This window comes from Erythranthe guttata, chromosome 10 (genome assembly GCF_056151865.1).
Source record: "Erythranthe guttata isolate IM_541 chromosome 10, IM_541, whole genome shotgun sequence".
Taxonomy (NCBI): Eukaryota; Viridiplantae; Streptophyta; class Magnoliopsida; order Lamiales; family Phrymaceae; genus Erythranthe; species Erythranthe guttata.
The window spans coordinates 13,646,199-13,659,166 of NC_142542.1; the positions used below are offsets into that span (position 1 = coordinate 13,646,199).

General features: G+C 38.0%; 1 protein-coding gene across 1 annotated transcript; it reads right to left on the minus strand.

Moving 5' to 3' along the window:
* Nucleotides 1-398: 398 nt before the first annotated feature.
* LOC148767588 (uncharacterized) lies at nt 399-2,055 on the minus strand. The gene is made up of 5 exons (XM_088824058.1): nt 1,906-2,055; nt 1,593-1,820; nt 1,411-1,503; nt 1,154-1,270; nt 399-898 (listed from the first exon to the last, which is right to left on the minus strand). Exons 2-5 carry the CDS (start codon nt 1,665-1,667, stop codon nt 833-835), a joined length of 351 nt encoding a protein of 116 aa, XP_088680184.1. The 5' UTR covers nt 1,668-1,820; nt 1,906-2,055; the 3' UTR covers nt 399-832.
* Between the last annotated feature and the right edge of the window lie 10,913 nt (nt 2,056-12,968).

The window sequence follows — 12,968 nt, forward strand, 5'->3', positions numbered from 1 at the left end:
TCTACACTATCGTCGCCGCTTTTTGAGACGTTTTTATGTTTTCGTCGCAAAGTAAAATGTTCAACAAAATAAAATAATATTATCTTAGCGACGAACTTGGTATATCGTCGCAAAGTTTTGCGACTATATTTCTCTGTTCGTCACCAATATTTGCGACGAATTTGAACTATTCGCCGCACAATTTAATTCTACCAAAACAAGATTTACGACGAAATATAGTACATCGACGTATTTTCTTTGCGGTGAAAATTATCATATTCGTCGCAAATGTTACTGTACAGTTTTATATATATATATATATATATATATATATATATATATATATATATATATATATATATATATATATATATATTATTTTAAACAATAAGTTACCTATAAATAATTATTAATTTCACTAAAACAATTGAACTACTAAATTAAATTACACAACAATTTTAAAATTGAAGTCTACATAAAAATAAATACTAAGTCAACAGTACATATATGAATCTAGAATTACATACAAACTTAGAAAAATATTGTAGCATTACAAAATGAAATTAATCCAAATTGAGCCGTTCTTCGTCGTCATTTGAAGTACCCGAATTTGGAGTTTTGGAGACGGGTTGATCTACGATTCCTTTTTGTCTTAAAGTATTAAGTAAAGAGTTCAAAGATTCTTTAAGTGAGCTCACTTCATCTCTCGATTCTTGCAATTCTCCTTCTAAGAGCTCGACTTTAGTCTTCAACTCTTCATTTCTAACAGAAGAAAATCTTGATCATGCAACTTTCTTAGTGGTTGAGCTTTGAATCCCAAGTACTTTTGTCTTACCCAACACTCTTTCACAAGCTATTGAGTCGGCCGTGCTTTGATCTTTTTCATCATCAACACACTCTTCGTATACTCTTTCCAAGTCTTCATGAAAATACAAATAAATGACCATAAATTCATAAATTAATCAAAAAATTGGGCAGCATAACAGCTATTGTATGGACATACCAAAAAAATATCAATACATAGAAAACACATCAACCAATTCAACATATATACCAAACAATAGATCAAACACAATTCAACATATATACCAAACAATAGATCAAACACACAATACCAAAACAATAAACCCACCAACTAATTCAACATACAAAACAATTAAGGATGAAAACTTACCGCAATAGCACGTTGTTCAGGAGTTCCAATCCCAGTATATGGTTCTGCCCTCTCACCCTCCTCCGTGGATGACCCGGATTCCACGAATGGCATCAATGGGTCGATATTCATATAGCCCTTTTTATATTTATCAACCAGAGTAGGAGCTTTACCAAATTTTTGAAGTTGTAATAAAAAATTATAGAAAAATTTAATATAAAATATACATGAATATAATCCGAAAAATTTAACAAAAAAATATATAAGACTAGACTTACATGTTCATGAGACCACCCACTAATACTAGTTCGACCCCAATGGTGGTCGGAAGGGATTTTCATTCGGGATTCTCGGCATTTATCAGACTTGGACTGTGAATATAATGCACATGTTAATAAACTTCGACTAAATTTATGTGAACATGACAAATTAGAAAAAAATCAAAAGAAATATAATTTACCTTGCCATCACCACTGGAATCAGATATAGAAAAAAATTGATCACGCAATTCCTCCCATGTAGATGAACTAATCATTCCATCCGGACGATTTGCCTTAGCAGTGGCAAGATCTGGTGCTCTATCATAATTTTTTTTCAATACTTTAGTTCTATGATCTTTCTAACGAGCATTGGCCGTAGCATTGAACCATTTCTTCGTAGAATCTCGATCAGGAAGTTTCCATTTGTCCTAACAAGAATAAATAAAATTCATATACAACAAATCAATTTAACTAACTAAGAATTATTATTAACTTTTTAATAATTTCAAATACCTTGAATCGTAACGACAATTGCTCAACCCGACCTTCTTTTTTGTGCTTAGGCTAAGAAATGCAAGGACTAAAAAGGTCACAATGTGTAACTTGACTAGCAATGGCCCGCACCAATCGGTTCCTCCCACGCCCGACTGGAAGACCTGCATCGTTAAAGTCCACGTGTACTACTACATCATAATCTGTGCTCGAACCTTGCCCTGACATAGAAAATACACAAATCGGGTTGCCTGAACAAGAAAACAAGATACATTAGCATCAATTTTAAGTTAAGACAACACATATAACATAATATGACGAGTCAAATACATTAATAGTTTAAATAAACTTAATGAAAATACTAAGACGACAAATAGTTCAAATAAAAGGTAAATTTACAAATATGAGTTCCAAAAATATTTGATCAACAAATACAATGAGTTACTCTTCCATAACATCTATAACATTTATGTCATTATTTATCGAAAGTATCTCATAACATCCATCTTCAACTTCAACAAGATCTTCAGATTTCAGAGCAAAGTTGTCCCTTGGTTTAATAACAACAGGCACCACCCATGGCCTATCACGTGGATCTTCGACGTAGAATGCTTGCAATACTTGTAATGGCAGAACAAAAGGATTTGCTTTTGCCTCTGGCCTGGATAAATTCACAAGTGTAATGCGTAGATTGTCCCTCTTGTTCGTACGAATATTAGCCCAATCACACTCGAACAAGACAACTTTTTTTTCACCAACATTGAATGAAAGTTCAATGATGTCTTTTATTACGCCATAATAGCCTACATCTTCATCTGTCGGAGATTTATCCTTCGAACTCGCGAAACTGGTAGTTGTTGTTGGGTTTCGGGCACGCGTACGCAGCGGAAAACAAAAATTTAATGTGATTTAAACGACTTTAAAGCACACAAGTACATGCCCGACAAATTAAAATCAATTAATTGCGTACCTTTGCGCTTTCAGCGAAATTAAAAACAACATACATGCTAAATAATTTAACCGAATTTAAATCAATTAACATGCTCGCGTTTAAACCAATAATCATGCTTGCAAAGATTAAAACGATTACACATAATCACATAAAATCATACGATAGCAAACATGAATTCACAGTTTAAACGTAAACGAATCGAAACTAGGGTTTCGTGTATTTACCTCTTGAAGCGTGAGGTAGGAGCGTTTAGCAAGTCGAGATTGCTAGGGAAACCAATCCGTACAATCGGGGCAGCAGCGGTGCAGCGGCAGCAGCGGCGAATCGGCCACGGCGGCGCGTGAGGTACACGCGCGGTCTTCTGGGGCGGCGCGTGGGGCAGCGTGCGGCCTCGGCTCGTGCGCTGCTCTTCGATTCCTCGATCTTCGATCTTCCTCCTCTCGGATTTCACCTCGTATACTTCGATCTACTAAACACGTGGCACTAGACACGTAATAGTTAGAATTAACGGAAGAAAAAGAAGGAAGAAAAGAGTACCGAAAGGGATCGGCCAATAGATGGCCGATTCCGGCGACGGAGGAGCGACGGCGGCGCGGTGGTAGCCGCGGAGAGAGTGGCCGAGAGAGAGAGGTGGACGGCTAGGGTTAGGGTTTTTTTGCTGTGTTTGTGTGTTTGTGCAAGACCTATAAATCAAGTATTTATATGTCTTGCATAAAACCCTAGCGGGCTTAAGTTGGACCGAGCCCAACAACTTAAGTCCGTTAGTACTTTTACTTGCTCGTCTCTCTTAATTCAATGAACGAAAAATTGCAACGATTACATTTTCGGAATCATTATAATGTCCTCGTCATTACGAGTGCCATCTCTCATTTTCCAACTTTCCAAAAGTTGAAACCCTAGTTCAGTGCACTTTCTAAATTTGGAAACTTCCCGATTTAGAAAGTCCACTACAACGTTCGCCTATTCTTTTCCTTTTCTTATTCTCATTCATAATTCCAAATTACGAATGTTGGATCCAATCATATTGACTTCCAATCATGCAAAGATAAACTATTTTATCTCTGACCGTTTATTCAAAGATCTCATGTGCACGAGCAGTGTGACCCTCGATGGTTCAGGTGTAAGCTAGCCGTGGGCCCACAACTCTTTGTGGTCAAAACTCGTCCCTTAGAGTTACGATTAAGATGAAGCTCGTTTCACCTTAATCACCCAACGAATCAAGATTGGCGTCTAGCAACTACGCGTCATGATTCCCTAGATACAAATGAAGTGCCTGCAAGAACCTTCAGATATAGTTAACGTACAGTACGGTCCCTTCGATTCATATGTCCCGATCGAACTAGAGGCATTGGTTCATCGAGACCTCTTTATATGTTCGATGACGGTGCGATCGTTCCAGGTGTTGTAATCGTCACGTGCATGAGTTAGAGAATCGAATTCTCTAATCATCACTTAGTCAGCTCTGGCCAGAGACTTAGAATGATTACAAACTTTCAGAACACACAGGACATCCAAGACTATTCTAGCGATCGAATCCCCGACTACAATGCACAGACCTCCCACTAGATTTCAGACTGCACGAACACTGGCCCTTGGGATGGTCCTCGGTGGAACTCAGGGACAGGTCACGATACAGCTGGTCCTCTAGTGAAGTCACGGTGATGTCTAGGTCATAAGGACTAATGGTGTACAACTATACCATAGATATCTCTACTCGATTATTGGGAACCACTTAGAGATTTCTAGGGTGAGGGAGTTCAGTGAACTCGTCAACTTACGAGCACCCACTTATGCATGCCGATATGACAATACCGTTTACTGATGAGATGCAGTACACATACACTAAGTGCTAGTCTTAATGGGAAAGGCCGATATCCTCATTAGTGGCGTAACCCTTCGACTAGGAACACGTTTAACAGTTATAATACTTAAGTAAATATCTCACGATCCTAACGATCAATTACTAGTACTTGTAATAACTGTAAGGACTATATCTATGCTTGTGACAAAGGGACAAAGATATAGAATGCCAAGGTGTTTTATCATTAATACGAATAAAGGTTCGTTTATTACAATAATAAATACGAAAGACCACAGCCACATGTTGGCTTGTTGGTCACCTACTCTAACAGTTGTTGCTTTGACAAAAATACCACTATTTTGAGTAAAATGAGATTCTTCAGACGATTTTGTACGAAATGTAAACCCTTGAACATCAAGTCTCTTAAAAGTATTCACTCTAAAATCAGGGGAACTAGCCAAGACTCTGAGATTTTCATCTATTCCAACATTTCTTTGCACCTAGTTGGCCAACGAACGGTTACTTATCTTAAGTAACAAAATATGAAAATTAATCACAATCTAATGGAATACACTTACATATGATTGAAACCAACGACGGAATTCTTTGTCCTGTAACTGTTGAATTCGCCACTGGTAAGCAGGGTCACTCGTTGAGATTTTATTCTTAACGATCTCTAAATGCTCCCTAAGAAAAGGGTATATTATTTTAAAACATTAAATGAAAACTATTCAAAATTAACATACCATATAGATAACTTACTAAATGTAAGGTTGAACTTCGTCACAGTTGAAAAGGCAATAGTTATGTGCCTTCTCCATTAAATCTGATTGAGGACCTTGTACTTAGGATGTACATCACTATCATTTGATACTCCTGAGAATATTAAAATGCATTTTGTGGTTCATCATCACAAAGTGTAGCTGGGGAGTTTTCTATGTATAGTGAGCAAACGTTTAAGCATTCCTCAGTGACGTAACATTCAGCAATAGAGCCTTCAGGAAACTTTTTATTCCGAACAAAACTCTTTAAGTGGCCCAAATATCTAATGTCAAAGGAAATTTTATAAAGATTAGATTTTATTATTATGATTTAATGGAAATTAAATATGACATTAGCTCTTGAAAAAGTTATAAATACCTCTCTATTGGATACATCCATCGATAATGCACTGGTCCGACAACCATTGTTTCATGAGCTATGTGAACCGGCAAATGCATCATCACAACAAAGAATGATGGGGGGAACAATTTTTCAAGACTGCATAGTACTTTTACAATATCAGAGTGTAGTTTTTGAAAATCTTCAACTGTGTTGGTTTTGGAACATAAGCCTCGAAAAAAACTACACAGTTGAATAATAGTACAAGCCATCTTGTTTGGTAACCCCACATTGAGAATTGCCAATGGAAGCAATTGTTGCATCAATACATGATAGTCGTGACTCTTCAGTCCCCTACTTTGTCTTCATTCACACAACGGGCTATATTGGATGCATAGCCGTTAGGAACCTTAATGTTTGATATAACATCACAAAGCAATTTCTTAGACTAGACCGACATCTTGTGATACTTCCCAAGTTTTGGGACTAGAGTGGGAAACCGTGGACCAATCTTACCAGATGGTGGTTTTTTTATTTTTTCAATGTCCTCCTTTGCATTTTGAAAACCATCATTTTTGCTAAGAAGATTTAATAGCCACTTTAGTAACAATTCCCCAATATTCTTCTCAATATGCATGACATCCAAGTTATGACGTATCAAATTATCTTTCCAATAAGGTAATTCAAAGAAAATACTTCTCTTAGCTTTCTCCATTGAGAATCTCTATGAACTGCTTGGCCTACGCCAAATACAACATCGATTCCCTCCGTTTTTGATAAAACATCTTCCCCGGATGGTAGAGGTGGTGCCCCTTCCTCTGGAAAGCGGCTATGTCCCATAAAACATTGTTTGTTTGACTTGTACAAACGCTCAGATACGGTATCTTCAGCACAGCTAGGACAAGCAAGATAACCGCTCGTGCTCCACCTCGATAAATTACCAAGTGCCGGGAAGTCATTAATAGTCCACAAGAGGGCCGCTCGCATATTAAAGTACTGTTTGGTGGACATATCAAAAGTTTGAATTCCAGAAATCCACAACACTTTCAGCTCATCTATCAATGGTTGCAAATAAACATCAATGCCATTTCTAGGTCCCTTGGGATCAGAAATAAGCAATGACATCATCATATGAGAACGTTGCATGCACAAATTTGGTGGCAAATTGTAAATCATTAGAATAACAGGCCACATGCTATACTTGCTACTTAATGATCCAAATGGATTGAAACCATCTGTAGCCAAACCTAGCCTTACGTTTCGGGATTCCAAAGAAAATGACTCATGTTTCTTATCGAACTCTTTCCACGCATCGGAATCAGCATGATGCCTGAGAACTCCATCGTTACATCGAGTCTCCGCATGCCATCTCATGTTAATGGATGTTTTCTCACATATAAATAAACTCTTAAGCCTCGGAATCAAGGGGAAGTGTCGCAAAACCTTTTTGGGTACTCTTTTGCGGCGAGTGGTTGAAGAACTCGGCTGGTTCTCCATGGAAGTCTTCCATCGTGAAGCATTACAGACTCTACATGAATCTAAGTATGTATCATCCTTTCAGAACAACATGCAATCATTCTCACATGCATCAATTTTCACATAACCGCACCCGAATTTCCCAGTCAACTTCTTAACTTCATAAAAAGAGTCGGGAATATTTAGACCAGGAATTTTTTTAATTAGTTGAAGTGTGTCTGAAAACGTCTTATCGCTCATCTTGCCTCGAGATTTAATTTTGTAGAATTCCATCACGAATGAAAGTTTAGAATTTTCTTGGCATCCATCATATAGAGGGATACACCACTCTTCAATGAGTTTACGAAAATCATCAACTTCCGGTGTAGATTCTTCAAATGATTCGTGATGATCAGGATGAATACATGCTTGCAACAATTCTTCCATGTTCTCACGACCGCTCGCACCACCATCAGTTTCATTCACATCTTCAACTTCAGAAATTCTGAAATCAGTAGCTTCATTTGTTTCACAAACCTGATGCCCGAGACGATATTTTTCCTCAGACTCTAGGTGCATTACCCATTGGCCTAAACCATAAGATTTATCCCAACCCCTCCAAAGTAAATGTCCATGGACAAATTCCCGATCCCCATTTTTTCTACACTCACAATCTCGACATGGACATCGAATTTTATTATCGATCACAGCCTTATTAAAAGCAAAATCCAAAAATTCTTCACAACCCTTTTGAAATGCATCTAATCGATGATCATCGATCAAAACCCAACTCCTATCCTTTGCCATTTTGTAGTAAGTAAATAGTCTTACTGGTGCTGGTAAAAAATAGCATGACAAATATTTTAGCTATTCAAAATATTTTTTTTTATCATGTAGAATGCATTAATTAATATACAGAAAAAAAATAATCGAAATGAGAAGAAATTTTCTGAACTCCCAATACTGCCCTTTACCACTTTTTATCTACTATTTGACTCCATTTTTTCAAAAGGAAAACAATATTTATATTTTTTATCTATAAAGATTATATATGATTTTGTTTTAGCATAGACTCTAATTAACATTTAGGGGCTATTTGATAAAAGGGGCGTGCTAAATCCTACCCAAAAAATTACGGAACCACGCACACAAATTACAAAAATTATCTCTCTATCTTTAAATATTTCTCTCCCTAACCATTTTATCTCTCACTTCTCTCTTACTTTATTTTCTCTCAAAATTATTCAAAATCCCTTTTTATTAACATAATAATCATATAATCAGTTACATAATTATTAATTTATTTATAAATCAATTGCTAAAAAGAATTATTCAATATTTAATAAGTATTTTTAATAAATGGAAATGTAGATTGTCTTCTACTCTTTAGAACGCATAAAAATTAAAAATCGGAAGGAAGAGATAAGTTGCATCATATAAGTTTGCGTTAACATACGACAGCAAAGTTAAATGAATACGGAAAAACTTTGTCGTGGTAAAGGTGAGGGAAAAGATAATTTGGGCTTCCCTTTCCTGCTGTACTTGATTAGCTGTGTTTCTTTCTTCAAAGCAATGAGTGCCTTCAGTTAACAAGTCAACAAAATGCGGTGAGGCGATTGATTACCGATCAAAAACTATAATGGAATAGTAACATAAAACAAGTGCCGAATCAAGCTGGCTAATAAGTATGAAAACTTTTTCAATTTCATAACCTGCCTTTTGAAGGGCATGATTCTTCAAATGTACGTCATAAACAAAAAACAAAATTTTTGCCACAAAATAATCACTTTTATTTAACCACTCAGATTACATCTTAAGCTAATATTTTTCTAAGACACATTTGACACCCCTTAAGCAACTTACAATGCAATTATGCATTAGAACCTCATAGATGAATTTGAAGTTGAGTGCAAAAGAGCCTTCGTTGTTTTAATCAACACATACACCCCAAAATCAGCACACACATACACATTAAATTAACACATACACCCCAAAAACAGCACACACATACACACTAAATCAACACATACACCCCAAAATCAGCACACACATACACAAATATCCATACACTACGAGGGGATAAATTAAAGGAAAATTACAGAAATTAAAGGCACTCACTACGAGGGGAGAGGTCGGCAGGGAAATGTGGCGACGAGGCGGCGGCAAGGCAACGGCGGAGCAAAAATTGAGTTTTCAGCCAACGAAACCGGCGAGCAAAGGTGGAATGACGACAAAGGAACGGTGGCGGAACAGATCCCTAACAGTAGAGAGAGAGAGAGAGAGAGAGAGAGAGAGAGAGAGAGAGAGAGAGAGAGAGAGAGAGAGAGAGAGAGAGAGAGAGAGAGAGAGAGAGAGAGAGAGAGAGAGAGAGAGAGAGAGAGAGAGAGAGAGAGAGAGAGAGAGAGAGAGAGAGAGAGAGAGGGGGGTGGGGGCAGTTTGATGGCGTAGAGTAGAAATTGAAATTAGGGCGGAGCAGCGGTGGTGGCCGGTGATGGTGGAATGGTGCCGGCAGAATGACAACGCCACCGACGACGGTGGAGCTTCAACAGAGAGAGAGAGAGAGAGAGAGAGAGAGAGAGAGAGAGAGAGAGAGAGAGAGAGAGAGAGAGAGAGAGAGAGAGAGAGAGAGAGAGAGAGAGAGAGAGAGAGAGAGGAGTTGGGCTGAAACGAATTAGGTTTTTATCCCATTCCCTTATGCGACGAATTTACCTAAATCGACGCAAAAATTAAATAAAAATAAAATCTTAAATTAATTCATTGCGTTGATTATACATAAATCGTCGCCACAAAATAATATAAAATTAATTCCATTGCGACGTTTCTGTATTCGTAGCAACCTGGGCTCGAGAATTTGGGAAAGAGAAAACTCTTGCGACGATTCTGATAAATATTCGTCGCAATATTTATTACAAAAATATTAAAAGGAAAAATAATTTATTCTAAATGCGACGTTTTATGAAATCGACGAAAACAGAGCAGGGAAAAAAATAAATGCAATTTTCTTGCGACGTTTACTCACAATTCGTCGCAGGGTAACATAATAAAAAAAATAAAAATTATTCTAACTGCGGCGACGTACATTTCGTCGCAGGGATCGAAGAAAAAAATATTTTTTTTCAAACTTGTTGCGACGATTCTGCTTATTTCGTCGCTATAATATTATTTAAAAATAAAAAAAATTACTTTGCGCGACGTTTGTCGCTTTTTCGTCTAAAAAATATGTGAAAATAATTTTGTTTTCTCGTTGCGGCGTTTACAGGAATATTCGTCGCAAAGTAGCGACGATATTCTAGTTACGTCGCAAGGGTTTTGAGTCAAAAGCGGGATTTAAACTGTTGCGACTAATGCAGTAGGAATCGTCGCAAATATGCGACGATTTGAATTTAATCGCAAATTTTAACGTCGCCAGAACTGTGTTTTGGCCTAGTGTGGTAGTGGTTTGAACTCTACCTCGGAGTCGCTTAATTCTATGGCCCATTTGGCTAATCGCCCAGATGTCTCGGGACTCCTCAATATTTGCTTGAGAGGATAGTTGGCGAGAACTACCACTTGATGTGATTAGAAGTAAGGTCGGAGCTTCCTAGCTGCATTGATGAGTGCGACCGCGAGCTTCTCCATGTTGGTGCAGCGATTTTTGGCTCCTTGAAGAGCTCGGCTTATGTAATATATCGGCTGGTGACCTCTTTCACCATCTCGAATGAGCACCGCGCTAATGCATCAGCAGAGATAGCTAAGTAGAGGAGGAGGGTATCTTCTGGCTGAGGCTTCGTTAGTTGAGGTGGAGAGGCGAGGTACGCCTTCAAATTGGCGAAATCCCTTTGGCACGTTTCATCCCACACAAACGTTTTTCCACCCCTTAGAACTTTGAAGAATGTGAGACCTTTATCTGCTGATCGGGAGATAAACTGGTTCAAGGATGCCAAACAGCCGTTAAGCTGTTGAGCTAATTGCAAATACCACCCATGTGTTATCTCTAATTGTCAAATCCTTTCATGTGAAAAAAAAAAACTCACCAACACCCCCTTGTGTTAACATTTTCGAAGCACACTGCACCCTTTGTGATTTTAGGCTTTGACTGAAGGTAAAGTGACAAAAATGCCCGATTGGAGTTTTTCAGCAATTAATAAACCATATTATAATTTTATAGGTATTATATATTTTTTTATTTTGTAAATATTAAAAATAAAAATAATATATTTAAATCGGAATGAAATATATATTGTAACATTAAAAGTTTTTATATGTTTTCATTTTTTTTTTAAATTCTATAACAAATAAAGAAAAAAGAAGAAAAAAAGCCTTTTTCTCCAGATCCTCCGCCCTCCCACCCAACTCACATCACTCATCCACCATTTCTTCACCTGGCCGCCACTTCTGCTCCGCCGCTACTCACCACTATCTCACCCCTCCTCCACCATCACAACCATCTTCTCCAGATCCGTCGCCCACGTCTTTGAAATTTTAGTTTCCACCAATAAACTTTACGCGTGCCTCTAACTTTCCCACAATCTCCTATTTTGACGGCGGTGGCAGCGATAAGGCGAGCAAGAGAAGAGAAAAAAACAAAAAGATGTAATTTTTGGACCTAGCAGGTTAGGCCGTCAAACTCGCCGCGATCGAGAGAAATCGTTTGGAGATGTTGTAGACAAGCCATTGCTATAATTGGGGCTGGATTAGCCTCGGATTGTGCGGATTCAGGTATGGTATGTAGATTGCAGAAGAGGAGGTGGTGGTGCCGAACCTGATCGTTTCTTATTGGGGTTGGGGTTTGGGGGTGGGGAACGGGAAGAAGACAATGACTTTATTTATTTAATTTTTTTAATTTGTTTTTAATGACTTATAATATTTTTTCACATTATTATTTTGAACTCTGGAAATTATAATTTGGTCCTATAAATTTAGGTTATTCATAATTTAACAAACAAGGCTATTTTTTATTTTATAAAGGGGTATTTATGACATTTCACCCTAAAAATACTATTAAAATCGCACAACCCGTGAGTGAGTGACACGATTTGCCTCCAGGGGTCTCGATACTCTGACTTAGATAACACAAGGGGGTGTTGATGAGTTTTTTTTTCACAGAGGGGTATTTGACAATTAGAGATAACACAGGGGTGGTATTTGCAATTAGCTCTTAGGTTGTTGGACCTTAATTGACGTGGGAGGAGCCAGGGAGGGGATAACTTCAATTTTCACGAGGTTACCTTCGATCCCCCGTTGTTAGATTATGTATCCTAAGAACTTGCCTCCTCGAACCTCGAATGAACATTTTATGGGGTTGAGTTTCACATTGTATTTTCGTAAGATGGAGAAGCATTGATCTAGATCTGTTAGGTGATACAAAACTTTGATACTCTTGACGAGCATGTCGTCGATGTATACCTCCATATTCTTGCCAATCAGGTCTGCGAACAATGTGTTCACCAGAAGTTGGTAAGCAGCTCTTGCGTTCTTGAGACATAATGGCAAGACTTGATAGCAGTAGATGCCTCGGTCTGTGATGAAGCTGGCTCTCTTTTGATCCTCTGGAGCGAGCAATATTTGGTTGTATCCTTGATAAGCATCAAGGAAGCTAAGAAGTTCGCATCCCGAGGTCGAGTCGATGAGTTGATCGATCATTGGTAAGGAACATGATCTTTGGGACAAGCCTTGTTGAGGTTGGTGAAGTCCACACGCAATCTCCACTTGCCTCCGGGTTTGGGAACGATTACCACGTTGGATAACCATACGGTGTACTGAACCGGCCGGATGTGCCCTGCATCCAAGAGTTTT

Bases quoted from the DNA above. Each gene is read 5' to 3' on its own strand.
- LOC148767588 (XM_088824058.1), bottom strand. From the start codon at position 1,667: ATGATTAGTTCATCTACATGGGAGGAATTGCGTGATCAATTTTTTTCT. The intron at 1,504-1,592 runs GTAAATTATATT...TTATATTCACAG, and splicing joins ATTCCAGTGGTGATGGCAAG to TCCAAGTCTGATAAATGCCG. The intron at 1,271-1,410 runs GTAAGTCTAGTC...AAATATAAAAAG, and splicing joins GTGGGTGGTCTCATGAACAT to GGCTATATGAATATCGACCC.